The sequence below is a fragment of the Eurosta solidaginis genome, chromosome 4 (assembly GCF_040869045.1).
Source record: "Eurosta solidaginis isolate ZX-2024a chromosome 4, ASM4086904v1, whole genome shotgun sequence".
Taxonomy (NCBI): Eukaryota; Metazoa; Arthropoda; class Insecta; order Diptera; family Tephritidae; genus Eurosta; species Eurosta solidaginis.
In genome coordinates this window covers 218085104-218109150 of record NC_090322.1, presented here as the reverse complement: position 1 = coordinate 218109150, position 24047 = coordinate 218085104, and the positions used below count along the sequence as shown (strand labels likewise).

The window sequence follows — 24047 nt, the reverse complement described above, 5'->3', positions numbered from 1 at the left end:
AAAGTTCTTTGGTCATGGAGGTGTGTTCCTTAATCTTGTTCCACTTAGACTATAATATCGAGAGCCAAATCTACGGGGATACTCGAGAATAACGAAACAACATCAAACGACACTGAACTCTCATCGTCATAAACATATGTATCTTTTATTTTATTCTTGAATTCTATCGCGTTTTTAACTATACTTCGATGATATAGTAAATTTTTTTAAATTTTGGACAACAAATTGACATAAATTTTAGGACGGAGAATTGACAGAGGAACAAATGGGCCTGAGAGAAATGCCGCTCTTGTGGATGTTGGGCAGACCATATATACGGGGAGCATTGGACGTTTTACATTTGAGACGAAATTATTCTTTTAAGTCAATAACTTTATTGTTGTACATTTTCTCTACTATCTCATTATTCTTTTCTTCCTGAATTTATTTGTAACACGTCAAATTATATATTTCACAAAAAATACTATTTATTTGTTAAACAATTTCTAACGGTTCTGATCTGGACTCTTTTGGCGGATTGTGCGCAGACAATAATTTATTTTTAAATTCAAACAAATGATGTGTTGTGTCTTAATCCAAAAAAAAAAAAAACTGCCACAAGCTTTATCTACAAACTAAATGCTAAATCTTTTAATCATTGTCCAGGGAGTAAACACTTGGGTGTCATTTTTGATTCCAAACTCTCTTCTAGTCACATTGGCTTCATTGTTTCAAAATTTGTTGCAATGGTTGGCTTCAGTAGACGTAACACCAGTGACTTTAAGGACCCTATGACGTTGAAGGCACTTTATATATCCTTGGTCAGAAGTGGTCTTGAATATTGCTCAATAATATGGAATCCTTTCTATGAATCTAACTCCTATAAAATTGAGGGAGTTCAAAAAATGTTTACAAATATTGCTTTACGTATGCTTCACTGACCAGACGGCCCCCTATCACATACCAGCAGGCGCAAATTGCTTGGCCTTGAGGCTTTGCATAACAGAAGAACTTTCATCTCACTCATGCTTGCCTATAATGTAATAAACTTTAGCACGAATTGCTCGGATTTATCTAATTTGTTCATTCCATATATTCCACTGCGTGATCTTCGGCATAATAGATTACACAGGCCGACAGCATCTCAGACCCAGGAAACGGACTATATATTTTCGAAGGATTTTGATGCGATGATTCGAAATCTGGCCTCAAAATTGCTCTATCAGCTCTGGTTTTCAAGATATCCTAACCTAAAAGTGCAAAAAACATCGTTTTTGCCCATATTTGAGGTTATGTAGCCTTGCAGTTGTTTTTTTTTCACTAAAATTAAAGGATGGCATCTTTGAATGCAAGTCTTATTCTTTCTGATGGCGTTGAGTTTGCTCAAATATAATTTTTTTCGCAGATATCGTATTCTGAAATTTTGTGGTGTGGTAGGAGTGGTTTCTAGGGGTTAGAGGATACGGAAGTTGATGGGTTAACAGTTAAGTTGGTTAGCCCACTTGTGGTGTGAGATATCTAGATAAATAAGACTTATTTTAGGAAAAATATGCGAGTAAACGCTGGCCCCAGGGCTAAGTGGGTTAGCCTGCTTGCGATAGGGGTGGTTTCTAGTGGTTAGGGCTGTGTGGGACTTGGTACCCGAGGGTTAGATAGTGTAGGGGTGTGGTGAGTTAGCAAACTTATGGTGTGAGACAAAATTTTAAGAAAAAAAGACCAAATTCAAAAAAGTTAGTAATCGACTATATCATGTCTATGTTATCTCAATCGATTTTCAGGTGTAGGGAAATTTAGAAACATGAAAATTTCAAAATGCGATATCAGCAAAAGAAAATGATATTTGAAACTCAACGCCATTTGAAAAAAGAAGACGTGTACTTAAAGATGCTATCCTTTAATTTTGGTGAAAGAAAACATCTGCAAGGCTACATAACCTCAAATATGGGCAAAAACGGTGTTTTTTGCACTTTTAGGTTAGGATATCTCAAAAACCAGAGCTGATAGAAAAAGGACAGATTTGGATTCAGCGCATCATAAACCTTCGGAAAAATATAGGCTGGTTTCTGGGTTTGAATAATGGCTGAATTTTGTCGGCCTGTGTTATTTATCGAAATAACTCATAAAACGAATTATTAATTTTAGTAACAGCTTATATAAGTTTAAGCTTGAATTGTTTTCTATTTTTAACTAGTCTGTAAGAAAGCAGGCAGTTATCGACATGTAAAAATTGATGTAGATAAAAGTCAGCGCAAAGCATTTATCAAACACCAAATGCATGTCTCAATTGGGTGAATCCAATTTCAAGGGATTGCGTTTCCAACCCTCTCAAGGGGTTGCCAGCGCAATATATAGCTTCTCCAACCTAATTGTCAACCTCGCCTACCCGTGGCGAATCATGTTTCATTGACAGCCGAGGCTCTGGCGACCTCAAGTTCCTCATGGAGCTAAGGGTGGGGAGGGCGGGATGGCCTGGAAGGTTTAATGTGGTCATATAAATCGTTCCCGATATGGTCGTGCTAGTACCTTAATATTGCTTTGTTACCGCAACGTACGGGTCTATATCCGGCAAAGGACCATAACATCGGCCCAAAGCCTTCGGGGAGTGTCTTTATCGTTAATACAACAACAACAACAAAGCATGTACTTTTAGCCTGAATGAATTAAATAAGTAAATAAAATGCGCGCACAAAGAAATGACTAGTAATTCAGATTGATATTATTGACTTGTTGACTTGGCACATTTTGAACAACTGACACGACTTAGCACATTTACACATCATTGCCCACAGCACGTAAAAATTAAAAATTCAAATTTTTTTTGTGATCGTTGTATTTTGAATTCAGTTTTAAAACTGTATTAAAATAAAATTTTTCAAAAAAAGTGATTTAGCACATTTTCACATTAAGCTAACGATATGTTTATGACGATGAGAGTTTAGTGTCGTTTGATGTTGTTTCGTTATTCCCGAGTATCCCCGTAGATTTGGCTCTCGATAATATAGAGTCTAAGTGGAACAAGATTAAGGAACACACCTCCATGACCAAAGAACTTTTCATGACAGTGGTCCTGCATAAAAAATAACAGGCACTTTAAGTACAATGAAAAAATATATGAGCAACGTTCAGGGATGCCGATGGGATCACCTGCGAGACGATATCTATAAACAAACCACGATTACTCACGAAATATGTGGATGACATATACGCTATTATCAAGACAGAACACGCAGATGTGGTGCTTAACCTTCTTAATAGCTATTAAAATCTATAAAGTTCACGATAGAGATAGAGAAACATGGACAGATACCATTTCTAGATGTAATAATAATTTAGAGGAACAACAAGTTGAAGATAAATTGGTACAGAAAGCCAACCGCATCTGGGAGGCTTTTTATTATACACTTCAACTCAAACCATGAAAAGAGTTTAAAAATAAATAATAAATAAATACTGCTAATAATTTTGTAAAACGGGTTCTTTCCACAAGCGATAAAATTTTCCACCCTAAAAATAAGAAAATTATCGAAAATATACTCGAGGATAACGACTTTCCCGTGAAATTAATAAGGAAACTGATTTTTAATTATCGGCCCAGTGATAAAAATACCGAATGATCTTCAAATGATAAAATATATAAATCGGCCACGTACGTCGCAGGATTGTCCGAAAGAATAAAATATTCTAATATGTATGATAAAGAAAACTTGCGACAATACTCTGCAGAATATTTTCAGTAACATGAAAGATAAGATACCCACACAGGATCAGTCCGATGTGGTATACAAGATTCCTTGTAATGGCGATGGGTCCCAAGTATGCCAGAAGGTATATGTGGTTACTACAAAATCAAAATCAAGACAAGAATATCTGCACACAAATCAAATATAAAATTAAGGAATAATTTTTCGGACAACAAAATGGCGTTATCATCCCACTGTAAGGATACCGGACACTACCCTGACTCGATAATGTAATCATCTTAGAAAAAGGAAAAACTATAACAAACGATTTATATTAGAAATGCTACATATTTTGGACACCCCTAATGACCGGAAAATGAATTTCAAATCAGACACAGCCGATTGTGCATATGCATACCGCAACCTCCCTGTAAAAATCGCGAGTACTCCATGCATGCATGTATGGAGTACTCGCTATGGACCAAGCGAGTGCTCCAAAATTAACCACAATTCATACAAAACATATGGTCCAATTAACATTGCGATGTCCTCGGACCGGACCATATACTCCAGCTCCGCATTACATCAGAGTAATCCATGGAGTACCCACAGTCCAATAAACATGGTGTAGTGATTACAATCGTTAGAAACGAGCAATAATCGGCTTACAACATGTTCGTGTAGAAACATGAGTTGGTCCATCGCTGCATTACAGTGGAGTAGAATGGTAGGTACTCCAGTGGACCACAAGGTCCAACGATTTTTGCAGGGCTGTTACTTAGGCACAAAAAACAATGCTGATCGAATTATTTACATATATGTATGTATGTACGTTCGTCGTCGGGGCAACAACTATGACATGTTGGGATGATCATCTGTTTGCTGTATTATGTATGGTTGTTTTTATGAATTTTGTTTACGATTACTGTTATTTTGTTTGTTTACTTTTTCGGTCTATACCAATTGTATGCTTTTTACATATAACTATTGTAGAGCTTTTTTTGTCTTCAAAGCGTAGCTTATGATGTAAGTAATGAATGTTTGTTGATGCCTTTTTTGGTTTTAATAATTATGTTTTATTAACAATTGTTTTTGTTTTTATCGGCCTGTTGATAAATGAGTCAAGGTTCGATTCGAGCTCAAGGCCAGAACAATAATTTTTTTTTTTCTAATGATAATTATTGTTATTTTTTAATTTTTCTAAATTTGAAAAATTGTATTTTTGTTTTTGGAATAGTAAGTAGAAAATTTTTCAGACAACCTGCCATAGCTGCGCAGATAGATCCATTTCGAAGGGTGCTAAGCCTTCATCATCAGTACGCTTTAGGCATACTGTGCTAACCATTTAGCTATACAGCGGTGGTGTGTTTGACTGGCAAATTTGCTACTTCTATTCCTTTTTACCAACCATATTTATTCAGCGTTGCGCCATCTGGTGCAAATCACTGATAATGTTGGATTTTTGTTTATTGTCAATTACTTTGTTTGACATTCCCAAGTGCTCATGGTTTATTAACAATTGTTTTTGTTTTTATCGGCCTGTTGATAAATGAGTCAAGGTTCGATTCGAGCTCAAGGCCAGAACAATAATTTTTTTTTCTAATGATAATTATTGTTATTTTTTAATTTTTCTAAATTTGAAAAATTGTATTTTTGTTTTTGGAATAGTAAGTAGAAAATTTTTCAGACAACCTGCCATAGCTGCGCAGATAGATCCATTTCGAAGGGTGCTAAGCCTTCATCATCAGTACGCTTTAGGCATGCTGTGCTAACCATTTAGCTATACAGCGGTGGTGTGTTTGACTGGCAAATTTGCTACTTCTATTCCTTTTTACCAACCATATTTATTCAGCGTTGCGCCATCTGGTGCAAATCACTGATAATGTTGGATTTTTGTTTATTGTCAATTACTTTGTTTGACATTCCCAAGTGCTCATGGTTTATTAACAATTGTTTTTGTTTTTATCGGCCTGTTGATAAATGAGTCAAGGTTCGATTCGAGCTCAAGGCCAGAACAATAATTTTTTTTTTTCTAATGATAATTATTGTTATTTTTTAATTTTTCTAAATTTGAAAAATTGTATTTTTGTTTTTGGAATAGTAAGTAGAAAATTTTTCAGACAACCTGCCATAGCTGCGCAGATAGATCCATTTCGAAGGGTGCTAAGCCTTCATCATCAGTACGCTTTAGGCATGCTGTGCTAACCATTTAGCTATACAGCGGTGGTGTGTTTGACTGGCAAATTTGCTACTTCTATTCCTTTTTACCAACCATATTTATTCAGCGTTGCGCCATCTGGTGCAAATCACTGATAATGTTGGATTTTTGTTTATTGTCAATTACTTTGTTTGACATTCCCAAGTGCTCATGGTTTATTAACAATTGTTTTTGTTTTTATCGGCCTGTTGATAAATGAGTCAAGGTTCGATTCGAGCTCAAGGCCAGAACAATAATTTTTTTTTCTAATGATAATTATTGTTATTTTTTAATTTTTCTAAATTTGAAAAATTGTATTTTTGTTTTTGGAATAGTAAGTAGAAAATTTTTCAGACAACCTGCCATAGCTGCGCAGATAGATCCATTTCGAAGGGTGCTAAGCCTTCATCATCAGTACGCTTTAGGCATGCTGTGCTAACCATTTAGCTATACAGCGGTGGTGTGTTTGACTGGCAAATTTGCTACTTCTATTCCTTTTTACCAACCATATTTATTCAGCGTTGCGCCATCTGGTGCAAATCACTGATAATGTTGGATTTTTGTTTATTGTCAATTACTTTGTTTGACATTCCCAAGTGCTCATGGTTTATTAACAATTGTTTTTGTTTTTATCGGCCTGTTGATAAATGAGTCAAGGTTCGATTCGAGCTCAAGGCCAGAACAATAATTTTTTTTTCTAATGATAATTATTGTTATTTTTTAATTTTTCTAAATTTGAAAAATTGTATTTTTGTTTTTGGAATAGTAAGTAGAAAATTTTTCAGACAACCTGCCATAGCTGCGCAGATAGATCCATTTCGAAGGGTGCTAAGCCTTCATCATCAGTACGCTTTAGGCATGCTGTGCTAACCATTTAGCTATACAGCGGTGGTGTGTTTGACTGGCAAATTTGCTACTTCTATTCCTTTTTACCAACCATATTTATTCAGCGTTGCGCCATCTGGTGCAAATCACTGATAATGTTGGATTTTTGTTTATTGTCAATTACTTTGTTTGACATTCCCAAGTGCTCATGGTTTATTAACAATTGTTTTTGTTTTTATCGGCCTGTTGATAAATGAGTCAAGGTTCGATTCGAGCTCAAGGCCAGAACAATAATTTTTTTTTCTAATGATAATTATTGTTATTTTTTAATTTTTCTAAATTTGAAAAATTGTATTTTTGTTTTTGGAATAGTAAGTAGAAAATTTTTCAGACAACCTGCCATAGCTGCGCAGATAGATCCATTTCGAAGGGTGCTAAGCCTTCATCATCAGTACGCTTTAGGCATGCTGTGCTAACCATTTAGCTATACAGCGGTGGTGTGTTTGACTGGCAAATTTGCTACTTCTATTCCTTTTTACCAACCATATTTATTCAGCGTTGCGCCATCTGGTGCAAATCACTGATAATGTTGGATTTTTGTTTATTGTCAATTACTTTGTTTGACATTCCCAAGTGCTCATGGTTTATTAACAATTGTTTTTGTTTTTATCGGCCTGTTGATAAATGAGTCAAGGTTCGATTCGAGCTCAAGGCCAGAACAATAATTTTTTTTTCTAATGATAATTATTGTTATTTTTTAATTTTTCTAAATTTGAAAAATTGTATTTTTGTTTTTGGAATAGTAAGTAGAAAATTTTTCAGACAACCTGCCATAGCTGCGCAGATAGATCCATTTCGAAGGGTGCTAAGCCTTCATCATCAGTACGCTTTAGGCATGCTGTGCTAACCATTTAGCTATACAGCGGTGGTGTGTTTGACTGGCAAATTTGCTACTTCTATTCCTTTTTACCAACCATATTTATTCAGCGTTGCGCCATCTGGTGCAAATCACTGATAATGTTGGATTTTTGTTTATTGTCAATTACTTTGTTTGACATTCCCAAGTGCTCATGGTTTATTAACAATTGTTTTTGTTTTTATCGGCCTGTTGATAAATGAGTCAAGGTTCGATTCGAGCTCAAGGCCAGAACAATAATTTTTTTTTCTAATGATAATTATTGTTATTTTTTAATTTTTCTAAATTTGAAAAATTGTATTTTTGTTTTTGGAATAGTAAGTAGAAAATTTTTCAGACAACCTGCCATAGAACCTTGACTCATTTATCAACAGGCCGATAAAAACAAAAACAATTGTTAATAAACCATGAGCACTTGGGAATGTCAAACAAAGTAATTGACAATAAACAAAAATCCAACATTATCAGTGATTTGCACCAGATGGCGCAACGCTGAATAAATATGGTTGGTAAAAAGGAATAGAAGTAGCAAATTTGCCAGTCAAACACACCACCGCTGTATAGCTAAATGGTTAGCACAGCATGCCTAAAGCGTACTGATGATGAAGGCTTAGCACCCTTCGAAATGGATCTATCTGCGCAGCTATGGCAGGTTGTCTGAAAAATTTTCTACTTACTATTCCAAAAACAAAAATACAATTTTTCAAATTTAGAAAAATTAAAAAATAACAATAATTATCATTAGAAAAAAAAAATTATTGTTCTGGCCTTGAGCTCGAATCGAACCTTGACTCATTTATCAACAGGCCGATAAAAACAAAAACAATTGTTAATAAACCATGAGCACTTGGGAATGTCAAACAAAGTAATTGACAATAAACAAAAATCCAACATTATCAGTGATTTGCACCAGATGGCGCAACGCTGAATAAATATGGTTGGTAAAAAGGAATAGAAGTAGCAAATTTGCCAGTCAAACACACCACCGCTGTATAGCTAAATGGTTAGCACAGCATGCCTAAAGCGTACTGATGATGAAGGCTTAGCACCCTTCGAAATGGATCTATCTGCGCAGCTATGGCAGGTTGTCTGAAAAATTTTCTACTTACTATTCCAAAAACAAAAATACAATTTTTCAAATTTAGAAAAATTAAAAAATAACAATAATTATCATTAGAAAAAAAAATTATTGTTCTGGCCTTGAGCTCGAATCGAACCTTGACTCATTTATCAACAGGCCGATAAAAACAAAAACAATTGTTAATAAACCATGAGCACTTGGGAATGTCAAACAAAGTAATTGACAATAAACAAAAATCCAACATTATCAGTGATTTGCACCAGATGGCGCAACGCTGAATAAATATGGTTGGTAAAAAGGAATAGAAGTAGCAAATTTGCCAGTCAAACACACCACCGCTGTATAGCTAAATGGTTAGCACAGCATGCCTAAAGCGTACTGATGATGAAGGCTTAGCACCCTTCGAAATGGATCTATCTGCGCAGCTATGGCAGGTTGTCTGAAAAATGTTCTACTTACTATTCCAAAAACAAAAATACAATTTTTCAAATTTAGAAAAATTAAAAAATAACAATAATTATCATTAGAAAAAAAAATTATTGTTCTGGCCTTGAGCTCGAATCGAACCTTGACTCATTTATCAACAGGCCGATAAAAACAAAAACAATTGTTAATAAACCATGAGCACTTGGGAATGTCAAACAAAGTAATTGACAATAAACAAAAATCCAACATTATCAGTGATTTGCACCAGATGGCGCAACGCTGAATAAATATGGTTGGTAAAAAGGAATAGAAGTAGCAAATTTGCCAGTCAAACACACCACCGCTGTATACCTAAATGGTTAGCACAGCATGCCTAAAGCGTACTGATGATGAAGGCTTAGCACCCTTCGAAATGGATCTATCTGCGCAGCTATGGCAGGTTGTCTGAAAAATTTTCTACTTACTATTCCAAAAACAAAAATACAATTTTTCAAATTTAGAAAAATTAAAAAATAACAATAATTATCATTAGAAAAAAAAAATTATTGTTCTGGCCTTGAGCTCGAATCGAACCTTGACTCAATTATGTTTTATGGTATTTCCAGTCCTGAGGATGACTTCAGACTGAAGTCGAAATATTGAAACAAAATAAAATACACATCCAAGTGTTTTATTTAAGAAAACCCGGCCTTGAGCTCAACCAAAAATTTCAGTTTTTTAAACACTAACGGCCAATAACGAGACAAATAAAATATGTTTGTAGATTATTAAATTAACGTCAAAAATTAAAAAGCTACAATTTTACAAACAAGTGAAAATAAGAACAGTGCTATTTGTTTATATTGTGAAAAAACGCCGTTAATTGATTTAAATGCCCCACGAATTTATTGTTATTACTGTTAAGTAACAATATATTGTACATCAATTTGTTGCTTTCACTGGATATCCAAAAATACGGTTTATAAATCCGGATATCCGGATAATTTCACAAACGAATATTAACCGGATATCCATGCCGTCCGGGTTTTATCCGTATCAACGGATATTCGAATATGCGGATAGTCCCAGCCCTAATAGCTACCTCTTCACCACTTTTCAGCCAAGTCGGTTCATCCGTTCTTGAGTTATAGTGTAACTAACACCACTTTCTTTTATATATATATTAGGGTGGGTCGATTTATTAACCGATATCGCGCCATCGATTTTTCGATAGGATTTGGACTTAGGAAAAAAGTTCCACTACGCATAGACTTTTTTTCAACTTTGATTTTTAAGATTTTTTTCATGACCTACTAAAAAGATTTTCATTTGATTGTAAAATTTTCACGTATACCCTGTCCGACCCAAAAATGTCCGCTAAAACTTTGGCGATAACAGTTTTTTTTTGGGTCGGACAGGGTATACATATCAAAATTTTTTTAGTAGGTCATAAAACAACCTTAAAAATCCTAGTCGAAAAAAAGTAAAAAAATGAAATTTCACAGTCTCGAAAATTATTTTTTTGGGTATGCGTAGTGGAACTTTTTTTCCTGAGCCCAAATCCTATCGAAAAATCGATGGCGCGATATCGGTTAACTTTCGTCCATACAAATCGACCCACCCTAATTTATATAGATTTAACTTTTTCAAACCATTTTGGAGAGGAACCAACTAACTTGTTTAAAGCAGAACTGAATTTAATATTTCAAAATTTAATTGCAAGTAAGCAATATTTCAATCGAGTGATAATTTGCCACGCCCCTATTATAGAGATTCCTTCACATTATGACAAAATTAAACATCTCACTTACATAGCTGTTTTAAAATGCAAAAATCCCGTTTAAAATCGGTTCTTTCTGTTCGCAGTTTTTAGATTAAATATACATATAACGACTTTATTTTATAAGATGTATAGATTGCGAAGGGTTTAGGAATTGAGGAAAAGCTAGATAATTCTGCGCCTGGGTGTTTTTTTTTAATCATTTCGTGACTCAATCACGCCAGAACGGCTGAAAAGAAATTTAACACGCTGATAGACAAAAAGTGTGGAACAATCTACAGGCTATATTTTTAGTGGGTGGAGGGGTCTTATACACCTAGGGAACAGTAGTTTTTTTTTATTACTTTTAGCCGGTATAACTTTGAGCATATTGACTTTGAACAGTGATATTAAGGCCCGGTTTTTCAGTACAAGTTCAACTCAGTTTGTCAGTTAAAGTACGCTTAAACTTATTCTGCAGTTTTTCAGTCAACTTTAACTGATGTTTAAGCTTAGCTTAAGCGGCCGATCTGCCAGGGTCAAACTCTAGTTAATCTATCAGTTATATGCGTTCGTACGAAATGGCGTCGAATATACCCAACAAGTATTTGTGTTTGAGTACCATTAGAGCTCATGTTGATAACTAGGCATACTTCTAAAATCTCAAAAGTTCTTTCGAAACAGTGGCTGAACTCGACAATCATAGCGTACTCACAAAAGAGGAAATTTTTTATAAAGCAAAAAATTACATTACTTAAGTTGAAAAAATTTAATTCCCAAATTGTGGTTCTCTAACTGGACTCAATTGTAAGATTCCATAATACAGTATTTTCACGAAAATAAAATAAAATATGTGTAATTCAGTTTTAATTAATTACGCTTCATTACTGCTGTTGGTTTTGGTGGTACCATCTTGGAGATTTTTTTCCAACTCCACCTCAACTCGATGTCCAGTGTAGGATATCAACTGGAGAAATGTGTTGAATATTCATTTGAGAATTGTATATTTCTCCAAATCTCTCCCAAGTTGGATAATAGCCGTGTTTTTTTTTTTTTTTTACACGTGTATACGTTTACGTTTGCGCGTAAAAAAACGCTTATCCTCGCTTAGATAACCTTTAGGAGACCAATATAGCGGCAGTGGTTAAATAACTAGCTAAAGAACATGTTGTACCGAAAAGCGCAGACACAAACCTCTGATGGCCATAGTGTATAACATATAGCTGAACCTGCTGCGATGAATAGTGGACACACACCATTTTTAGAGGTGATACATAGACACATATTTCAGTTGCATCTGAGTATTATGCGTATTGAAATTTAGTAGTACTAATTTTATGCGCAGCAATTTCAGAGGTGTATTTAAAGTTTGACGCTTAACAGTCCATATAAAGTTTAAGCGTAAACGTATATAGATGTAAAAAACACACAGCTAATAACTAATAAAATAATATTAATGACGTTGGAGATCAACTCGAAAACTCTTAGTTTTACAAAATTTCTCAAAGGTTGGTAGTGTTTGGAGAATGAAGTTGGACATCAACTCGAGACCTATCTGGATTAAATATAATTTAATAATGATGTGGGATATCACTTCCGGAACTAGATATATATTTCGCTGGAGAATTTTTTTCCATGTTTGTTGGGTAAACAAAATCCAGCTGTTGCCGTATCTACAAATTATGTAGATAATAAAAAACCAATGTTGCCGTACAAAAAGCCAACACCAAAGGTGGCCTTAAAATGTGGCTGGCAAACTGCTCAGTAGTTTAATTGGAGTTTAAATTTGACTAGAGTTTAAGCAAACTTAGTTTAAGCTTAGCTTAACCAACTACTGAAAAACCGGGGCTAAGTCTACGGGCTATACTAATAGAGGTATAACAATCTAGGAAAACTTTGCGGATTTTTTGGGATTGTTTTTTTTATCATTTCTTATTGTTTTCTGATCAATTCAGGACTTTCAAATTGATTACAATCATTTCGAGACTATCTCCGGATCATTGTGGAACTGTTTTTAGGATATTTTCGGGGCTATTTCGGGCAAATTTTAAGACACTTCCGTGACAAAAAAGAGCCCGGTACATCCTTCTTGAGAATGACCTCTTATTAAATTATTTATTACATTAACAAAGCCGGTTTGTAGTGATTGAGTCAGAAAGGTAGCATGTGATCACACCCACTTCGAAACATTCAGATATCCATACAGCCCTACTTTCCCATTTATTATATATACATATATATATGTATGATTCATGATGTATATAGAGTTTGGTCTAAATAATTTTGGGAAAGTAATCAGTTTCGGGGAGTATTTCCTAGTTGTTTGGAGGAAATAAGCGTTAGTTAATAAAACAACAATTATCAATATCTTTTAAGAACTTTAAATTCTGAATGTTTGAGTTTCTTTCTTTTAAAATTCAACAAAAAAAAAAAAAAAAACAAAAAACATCTGTATACTAAATTATTTCTCAGCACGCGAGTGTAAAAATCAAAAATCTCTTAATCAACACGAGAAATCCCATCAAGGTGCATCGCCAGATATTATATATATATGTGACGATTGTGGTCGTTCCTATGCAACGCAACATTTACTACAACAACATCGTAAGCAAGCGCACAAAGATCGAGATAATTTCTGTCCGATTTGTGGTAATGCGTTTAAACTTAAAAATCAACTGAGTAATCATATGAAATTACATTTGGAAAAGAATATACAATGTCCGCATTGCGAGAAATGTTATGCACGCCGTTTTGATTTAGATGTACATATGCGGTCACACACCGGAGAGCTACCGTTCGCTTGTCATCTATGCGATAAACGTTTTGCCATTAAAGTACGCCTAACATATCATTTACAAAAGCATTATGGTATTAAACATCGTTGTAAAGATTGTGGTGCAGAATTCAATTCGAAACAGAAATTAAAGGCACACAGTTATAAACATACAGGGATGCCATATCGTTGCGAAAAATGTGATGGACATGGATTTGCTAATCGGGACGTGTAAGTAATGCATGAATAAATATATTTAAATACAGGGACCCAAAACAGTTTGTCACTTAAAAGTCCTTGGAAAAAGTAATTTTTTTTTAATCTTTGAAGGAAAATTCAAATAAAACAAAATAAATAAAATAATATAATATAAAAAAATTAATTAAACAAAATAAAATACAATTGTTGTTGTTTTATCGGCCTGTTGATAAAGGTTTCACGGTTCGATTCAAGCTCAAGGCCAGAACAATAATTTTTAAGATAATTATTGCTTTTTTTATTTAAATTATTTCATAATTGAAAAATTGTTTTTTTTTTGCGCATTTCTTAGGGATCAGAAGGCGGCGGGAGTTGCCTGCTTCCATTCATCATAGAAATTTTCTGGCGGTCAAGTCGAGTTGAATTCGTCTTTCGTCATATGGGAAAATCTTTTCAAGCCTTCTTAAAAAATCTTTGCGCAATTTCTGAATGGCTACATCAAATATACCAAGAGCTCTTCCGTTGCTTATGATATACTTTTCGACTTAAAATAAAGAATATTGTGGTAGAATGTACATATTTTAGCACAAATTTGTAAAAATAAGTGTTCTTTCTTAAACCAATTTCCTTTAACTATTTTGATGCATTCTCTTTAATTTAACAAGTGAAAAAACTCCTCAGAAATGGCAGAGAAGTAGAGAAGTGAGTGAGAGTCACTCACATTAATAGTACCTACTGTTCTCCCATAACCAGTTTCGGCTTTTTCGAACATTGTTCAGAATAAGAGGAAAGGGAGAAGTGAAAAGACACAAGGAATTTTTATTTAGAATACGAGGAATGCACGGTGGGGTGTTTAATCAATCTAGCTGGCCAAACGTCTTTTTTTCAAAATATTACAATTTTTTTTAAATATACTCCCTGTCGTTGGTAGATGTGCACTGAATAGTATATATACCCCAAAACCCATCTGCAAAGTCAACGGAGCTAGCCACGCACATCTGAATTTGTATAAAAATTGTATGCAGTTCGATGTTTTTTGGATTAAAAAGCAATATACCCTTCTAACCTAAATACTTGCTCACTTGTTTAGCCTTAATCAAATCTAGTTACATTTTGTTTTAGGACAGATAAATGTGTTTCTAATTCATATGTTAGATTTTTTATTCCGCATGTTTTAACTGAGTTATTCTACTTGCAATGCTACTGCTTTTCAATATTAAATTTTTTAAAAACCTTGCAAAAAAAAATATATATCTTTTTTCATGGCATATCATGTCAGTAGTTTTTTGGCAATACATAAGCCTGTGTTTGTTTCAAAGTTTAATAACAAAAACGGCTGCGCATATCCGCGATTTTTTGAGTGGTGATCAATTTTGTAAGAGGCTGATACCCTTATTGGCAAAAGGTGGCAACCTTGTGAAAAGTGTTTCTATCGGAACCCGCCTATGGAAGCAGAGGTAGAGGGCGGCTCCAATCCGTTGGAAGGACTAGGTGGAACACGATTTAAACTCCCTTGGTGTGACCAATTGGCGCCGGTTGGCGGAACGAAGGAGCGAATGGCGCGCCTTGTTGGACGGCCATAACCGTTTAGACGGTTAAGCGCCAATTAAGTAAGTATCGATGTACTAAATTTGATTCAAATCGGTTAAGCCGTTCCCGAGATGGTAGTGGATATAAAAAGAAATATAAAAAAGGTGAGGTGGCAACCCTAAGTGGCAAGGGAGTACCACGAAATCCCCCCAAAAAAATACCCAAACAAAATCCCCAAAGAAAAAAAAATACCCAAACACATAATCCCCAAATTCAAAATCCCCAAACACAAAATCCCAGTGCTATGATAAAGATCATGACCGTGTAAAAAATAGCAGGGAGTGCCACGAAATCCCCAAAAAAAAATACCCAAACACAAAATCCCTAAAGAAAAAAATACCCAAACACAAAATCCCAGTGCTATGATAAACATCACGACCGTGTAAAAAATAGCAATATCTCTTTCCTCTTTCATTCATATTTATGTATTTATAACTATATATTCACGTTTGGACTATACATATTTTTACTTATCCATATATAGGACTGCTAGTCGCTCTAATTCGAACAAGCTAACAGAAGCGTGTACTACGCAGAAGGACATCACCGTGGCGGAAGCCACTTTTATACCACACACCCGGACTTAACATCGCGTTGCCCAGGGTTATTTTTTATAAGCGCGGCCGAAGGCCTCCTATGCAGAAAGTTGGTATGGATTATTAGCCTCTTTTGGTAGCGGCGATTTTAAACCTAATTTTTTTTTTTTTTTTTTGGATTTCGTGGCACTCCCTGAATTAATTTCACACATAAAATGAGGATTTTGTGTTGGGGATTTTGATTTTTGGGATTTTGGTTTGGGGATTTGGTTTTGGGGATAACGTGGTAGACCCAAAATAGCAATATCTCTTTCCTCTTTCATTCATATTTATTTATGTATAACTATAAATTCACGTTTTGGCAATACATATTTTTACTTATCCGTATATAGGACTGTAGCCCAGGGTTATTTTTTATAAGCGCGTCCGAAGGCCGCCTATGCAGAAAGTTGGTATGGATTATTAGCCTTTTTTGGTCGCGGCGATTTTAAACCTAATTTGAATTTATATCACACATAAAATGGGGATTTTGTGTTGGGGATTATGAGTTTGGGGATTTTGATTTTGGGGAGTTTGATTTTGGGGATTTTGATTTGGGGATTTTGTTTTGGGGATTTTGATTTTGGGGATAACGTGGTAGACCCAAGTGGCAACCCTACTTAAAAATGTCAATAGAAATGCGGAGTAAAATTCTTTTCGTTTATTACCCATATTGACATATCCATGTAATGCCAAAAAAAATTACCACCGGTCCATCCGAAACCGGGGTCCCGAGCCATAGTAATTCTGCGCGGACCACCGTGAATTTACTGTCAAATATTTCCTTTCATAACAATGAAGTGAGACAACCACTTTATGAACAAAAAAAATTCCGGTTTAAATTTTGGCCAACTAGATTGATTAAATACCCCACCGTGGAATGGGAGAAGGGAAAAAACCCGGAAGGAATTTTTGTTTAGAATTGGGCTGAATATAATTTATTAAATAGGCACATATTTGGTTATGTGCAACATTGTTGAATATGTGGGCATGCATTTTATTTTGATTACCTTTACAGTTAAAAATTTTTATGTCAAATGCGTAATATTTTTCTGGGGCTACTGACGGATGTTCGTCAATGAAGCAGGTGGCTCTGTGTGAAAAAGAAAAAAAGGATAATTTCATTAAACAAAACTGTGATTCCATTAAATTTCTGTGTGCAATTGCCATAAGCGGGCTTTAAGGGCCAATTAAACTTCCTTAACCCTAACGCCATAGTCGTAACCATAACCATATCCATAACCATGTCCAATGTCATCGATTAATGGTGCCTTAACCTAAAAATCGTGAAAATTTCTCAAAAATGGAGAAAACGCAAAAAAATACAAACATATTCCACAAAAAATAAGTCTCTTAGTCATAGAGTATCCAAAACAATGAATAAAATCTACAAAAAGTTATTAAATTCACCAACTCAAATATTTTTAGGTTATGGATATGACGAGAAACCGAAAACCAATTGGTTGGCTATGGTATGTTTATGGCGTTAGCGTTATGGTATGGCACCATTAATCGATTGTATTGATTTCCATAATGTAGGTTGGATCACCTGTTTTATATGATTATGGTTATATGGTTATCATTAGTTGGCTCTTTAAATGGAGCTCCATTATTTTTCCATTTGAACTTATTATAATGGGTACCTTGCTTGCCATGCTTAAAGTGAGTTAGTAAAAAGCACAATCGTTATCCTAAACGTAAGTCGTTAGGTAAAATCTCGACAAATTCGCCACGTTAGAAGTTAGTACTGCAATTCTGCCGCTTTAGTAACGACACTTGCCGGCAGTGGCTGTAAAGCCACTCTTCTTCCTTTTAAGCGAATTAAATTTGTCACCTCGTTAATGATGTCAAAACTGGGTTAGTGAATGGCACAGCCGCTATCGAAAGTGAACCGAACCGTACCCGTCCCCCAGCGGGTTAGGGGTCAGAATATACCCGCGGTAGGTATGCCTGTCGTAAGAGGCGACTAAAATACCAGATTCAAGGGGCTGTGTAGCGCAACGCTTCAGGTTGCCAGCGCAATATAAAGCTTCTCCTAACCCAATTGTCAACCTCACCTATCCGCGGCGAATCCTGTTTCACTAACAGACGAGGGTCTGGCGACCCCAAGCTCCTCATGGAACTTGGCGGTGGGGAGGGAGGGATGGCCTGAAGGTTTGATGTGGCCATATAAATCGTTCCCGAGATGGTCGGGCTAGCACCTTAATGGGGCTGTGCTACCGGAGCGTACCGGATCTGTATCCGGCAAAGGACCATCACACTCCCCAGAGCCTTCGGGGAGCAACCTTATCGCTACAATGTGAAAAATCGTTAGCTAAAATTTCGAAAAGTCGGATTCTCAAAAGTTAGTGAAGTACAGAACGATTTTTACTTAGGACGACTTTTTAACCACGCATTTAAAATGGGTCCCCGTTACAATCAAATTTTGTTAACTATTTATATATACTAATTTTAGAACTAAAATTTTTTTCAATGCAGCTTCAAACGACATTTGCAGCGTGTACATTGCAGCAGTATGAGTGATGAGGAACTTGTTGCTATGTTCCAACAAAATACAGGCAAAACGACACGTATACGACGCGTTAACTACTATGAAGAGCATGTTGAAGGCAATATTGTAAGGACTGTTGAAGGCGAGTCAGGCGGTGCAACTGATAATACTTTAATTGATGGTGATGATATTGCACTTGAATCCGAGGTGATACATAGTTGAAAATATCTGGCTAGCTAATATTTAGTAAATAAAATATTAATTTTTAGAAATTAAAAAACTAAGTTTCATACAATACAAATCGTGTAAAAGAAATTATTTAGCAATGGATGTAGTTTTTATTGGCTTGTTAACCTCCTAAGTATTCATAAAATAAAAATTAGGTTTATACCAATTTCATAAAGAAACTAAATGGAATCACAATTTCATTTAATGAAATTATTAATTTTTCCTTTTCACACAGGGCCAGACTTGTTTCATTAACGAACATCTGTCAGCAGCCCCGAAAAAATATTTTATTACAAATAATAGTTAAATGGATAGCAGCAATTACCTCTTTAACTTTAATGGCAATAGTTCTGTTATTGATATTAGAGAAAAATTACAAAGTTTACAAACGGCGATGGTTACAAGGACATGTTTCTGAATTTCACTTCATCAGCTTCTCGGAAGCTGAGTATTGAACTCGAAATCTCCCAATCTCCTCGCGCCTGAAGTTATTCCACACAATTTAGATTAAAAAGCATATAGAATTAGTATGTACCTAAATGGTGAATAAAGGAATAGCAACAAAAAGGCAACACTTATAGATCAATTGCAAAGCGAGCAGCGGGACATTCATATGGCTGAGTAGATAAAGGCATCTGCCTTAACACTAGTATGCATGTTGGAGATTCGAGTTCAATACTCAGATCCCGAGAAGATAGCTGTTGAGGAAGTGAAATTCTGAAACATGCCTTAGTAACCATGTAAACTTTGTAATTATACTCAGCGTGCTTTTCACACAGAGTATATTAACTTTGATTGGATAACGGTTGGTTGTACAGGTGTAAAGGAATCGAGATAGATATAGACTTCCTGTCCGTCCGTCCGTCTGTCCGTTAACACGATAACTTGAGTAAATATTGAGATGTCTTCACCAAATCTGGTACACGAGCTTATCTGGACCCAGAATATATTGGTATTGAAAATGAGCGAAATTGGATGATAACCACGCCCACTTTTTATATATATAACATTTTGGAAAACACAAAAAACCTGATTATTTAGTAAAGATTACGCCTAGGATGTTGAAATTTGACGTTTGGGCTGACATTGAGACTCTTGAAACAAATTTGAAAAAAAAAAATATTAAAATGCGCCTAGCACCGCCCACTTGTGATAAAATCAATTTTACAAATATTATTAATCATAAAACAAAAATCGTTAAACCTATCGTAACAAAATTCGACAGAGAGGTTGCCTTTACTATAAGGAATGCTTTGAAGAAAAATTAACGAAATGGGTTAAGAACCACGCCCACTTTTATATAAAAAATGTTTAAAAGGGTCGTGGACGAATCAAGTAAGCTATATCTTTTCAAAAAGTAATTTATATCAATGGTATTGCATTTCCCAAGTTCATTTATAACAATAAATAGGAAAAACTTCAAATTAAAAAAAATGGGCGTGGCACCGCCCCCTTTATGACTAAGCAATTTTCCAGGCATGCTTAACCAACGAACCGATATCATTTCGTTACGATAATTAACGTTAATAAACGAAACAAAGTCTTTTCGTTTCGTTTATTAACGTTAAGAACGTCAAATAAACGAAATGATTTCGTTTCGTTTTCTGCCATATCAAAACGAAATCAAATCGTTTATGTTGATTATAAATTTCAAGCTATGCTGGCAAAGCTGATTGGTGGCGGAGTAATTAAAGGTGAAAACATTAGCCAAGCTGATTGCAACTTTTCTCATGAATTTTGACAGTACGAACATTTCTCAGAGAATTTTTGACATTACCACAAACGAATTACACAAACAAATTACATGGAGTTTGTGTGTGCATGTCCGCTCGCTGTTGCCACCTTACGGCTTCACCATGGCTATAGCATTGCCAGCACAATTCAAACATAAAGTATCACGTTTTTGTTAACGTTTTTAACGTTAACGAAAGCTTTTCGTTTCGGTTAAAAACGAGATACATTTATCTTGATAATTTCTTTATCGATAATATTTCGAAGTGTTTCAACGGAAACGGTGGAAATTTTTTGATAAACGATTAGCTTAACGTTAAGGTGCATCCCTGCAATTTTCTATGTTACGGGAGCCATAACTCGAAGAAAAATTAACGGATCGTAATAAAATTGGGTACACATATTTTCCTTATAGTAGAAAATATTTCTAGTAAAAACGGACGAGATCGGTTAAAGACCATTAGACTAGAATAATAAGCTATAACTAAGCAACAAATAGTTTTGAGTCAATGATATTTCACTTATCAAGTAAGAGGAAATGGGGAGGCATTTTTTTAAACGGGCGGTGCCACGCGTTATGTAGAAAAGTAATTTATCTGAAATTAAATGTGCAATTGAAGCTCACGCTGAGTATATAATGTTCGGTTACAACCGAACTTAGACACCTTTACTTGTTTTTCTCTAATATCAATAACAAAACAATTGTATAAAGCAATTTGAGCATGTTTTCCTAATTAAATACAGATTTAAAGAAAATAAAAATAAAATGCATGCGCAACTATTCATAGATGTTTCATCTTCCCGAATATAAGCCGTAAAACACTGGATCACAAATTCCAATTTTTTCTGCACCAGAGACGCCATTATGAAATTCCTATGTAAAATCACCCTTGATTACGAAAATCAAGGTTATTTTTAATTCTATGGTAACGTTTTTGAGATATTTACGATTAACGGTTTTTCAAAATGGTTTCAAGCTTTTCAAAGGTAATAAAATTTGCTATAAACTGTGCATACAACACTTTTTGCTAGGCCCTGCAGATTCAAAGATAACGAACAATTATTATGGATTTTTTCCTTTTTTTTTTTGTAGAAATATAAAAAATTTGTACTTTACGAGGAAGGATCTCGAAAACTTTTTATTTTTTTGCAGATTTGTTTTTTTCTCTCTAAGCTCTGTTTTATTACAAAAAATTAAGCTTCCATTCGACAAAATCGATGGACTAATATAAAAGTTATAAGCATTCAAGTAAATATATCCATTTAATACTTAAGTACCCTACTGGTACATATGTTAGTATTCGTATATCAGTTAGTTAGCGAGTATTTGTGGTCCAATTTGGCTCATATTTGGAACAAATATTACATACATACGTAGAAAGCGACACATAAAAAAAATCGTTACCAGGTGGCGCAAGATCGAGATATTAAAAAAAATCTTATTTTTGGTCCGATTTGGCTCACATTTGGAACAAATATTCCATACAGTCCGGTAGAACTGACATCAAAATATTTTGGAGCTCGAGGAGAGACAGGCATACATGGCGTCGAGTAGAGTAGAGTCTTTGGAAGGATTATGTGACCTGGATTGTAACATATTCTCAGGAAAGAGTCCTTGTAACAATGAGTCACTAAATGAAGTAAATAGAATGAGAAATAATAGGCAATTAAATAAAACTAAAAACTTTAATAAAATAATTTTAAAAAAATTTTAGTTAAACTGTTTTATTGAAAACAATATTTACATTAAGTAATAAAAAGCCAAAGCGGAGAAGACGGATATGGTGTTGTTTACAAAGAGGTGCAAGGTCCCAAATTGGACCAGACCTAAGACCTAAGTTAGGAGGGGTGACCCTACAGGGAAACTTTGCACAAAATATCTAGGAATGATCCTAGACAGTAAGCTGTCCTCAACGGCACTTTATGCATGTAAACGAATGCTGGGGTGACGTGGGGCTTATCGCCCCCTCTTTCTCATTGGGGTTTTACAGCGATTGTAAGCCCTCTTCTATACTATGGAGCTCTTGTTTGGTGGAAAGCCACACAACGAGCAACCTACCTCAAAAAATTAGAGGGGGTATGCAGACTATCAATGCTTGGCGTCATACCACAGCATCTAAATGCGTGTTAAAGGGTAAGCAATCTCTGGAGAGAAATGGGACAGTGAGAAGAATACATCTATATTAGGTCCCAGGGCATATGGGATTAGATGGGAATGAAAAAGCAGATGAACTAGCTAAAATTTTCGCATCTCTTGAAGCTTGCTTCGTAGACGTCCCAATTAGACTGGGCGAGATTAAGCGAAGGCGAGAGGTGCACATGATCGACCAAGCGGGAAAGGCGTGGGTTCAAGCGCGGGGCTGTAAAGTGTCGAAGATTATGTGTAGGTCTTACAACCTTAGACTAACTAAGTTGCTTCTATCATTAAAAAGAGAGGACTGTAGACTCATGACGGGTATTCTGGCTGGACACTGCCTTCTGGCGTCACATGCCTTTAAATTAGGCTTGGTCAGTGATAGCAGATGTAGGAAGTGTGGGCTGGAGGAGGAAACGATCAAGCACGTTCTGTGCTCTTGCCCTGCGCTTGCCAGGCAAAGACTCCAACTATTAGGAGTGATACAGCTGTCAGATCTAGAAGCAGCAAGTGGCTTAAATCCTAGGAAGCTTCTAGTATTTGCCAAGAGGACGGAGTTATTTTATAACATAGGTCCTCGCTTTTGATAGGGTTTTTCAGTTTGGTCGTTAAAACAAACTTCTGGTAACACTACGGACTCAATCAGTCTATGTGAGGTCCTCGTGGACCGTCCAGTTCAACCTAACCTAACCTAAGGTCAAATTATCAGCTTCGAAAAAGAGTTTGATTCGGCCATGCCCATCCGTCTGTTAACACGATAAGTTGAGCAAACATTGAGATAATTTTATTTATTGGCTTCGAAAATGGGGAAGATCGATACGCCCACTTTTTCGATACCGAAAATTTCGAAAAAAAGGAAAAAATGCGACAAATTATTACCAAAGGCTGTTTAATTGATGAAACCTGGCTGATTTTATGACGCAAATTAGAAATATACTATAATTTTGGAAAATGTATAAAAACTGGGCGTGGCTTCAACCGATTTCACCCATTTTCACAAAACAGTTATCGTCGTAGAAGTTATGCCCTTATCAAATTTCACAAGGATCGGTAAATTTTTTGTCGGATTGGCATTAAAAGTATTATAGACAATTTAAATGAAAAAGGCCGGAGCCACGCCCATTTTGAAATTTTCTTTTAGTTTCGTATTTTGTTGCACCATATCATTACTGGAGTTGAATGTTGACATAATTTACTTATATACTGTAAAGATATTCAATTTTTTGTTAAAATTTGACTTAAAATTATTTTTTTTAAAAAGTGGGCGTGTTCGTTATCCGATTTTGCTCATTTTTATTTAGCACACATACAGTAATAGGAGTAACGTTCCTGCCAAATTTCATCATGATATCTTCAACGACTGCCAAATTACAGCTTGAAAAACTTTTAAATTACCTTCTTTTAAAAGTGGGCTATGCCACGCCCATTGTCCAAAATTTTACTAATTTTCTATTCTGCATCATAAGGTCAACCCACCTACCAGAT

General features: G+C 35.2%; 1 protein-coding gene across 3 annotated transcripts in view; it reads left to right on the top strand.

The window, feature by feature from the left end:
* LOC137250976 (gastrula zinc finger protein XlCGF58.1-like) overlaps nucleotides 1-24047 on the top strand; it is a 42816-nt gene that overhangs the window by 9596 nt on the left and 9173 nt on the right. Inside the window, exons 4-5 of one of the 3 annotated variants that reach the window (XM_067784779.1) lie at nucleotides 13315-13846; nucleotides 18457-18908. The exons of 1 other annotated variant lie outside the window; for it this stretch is intronic. In XM_067784779.1, coding sequence (XP_067640880.1) covers nucleotides 13315-13846; nucleotides 18457-18691 — 767 coding nt within the window. In that variant the 3' untranslated portion in view covers nucleotides 18692-18908. Of the gene's footprint in view, nucleotides 1-13314; nucleotides 13847-14165; nucleotides 14348-18456; nucleotides 18909-24047 lie in introns of those variants that run through there. One more of the 3 variants, XM_067784780.1, reaches the window with a different exon arrangement.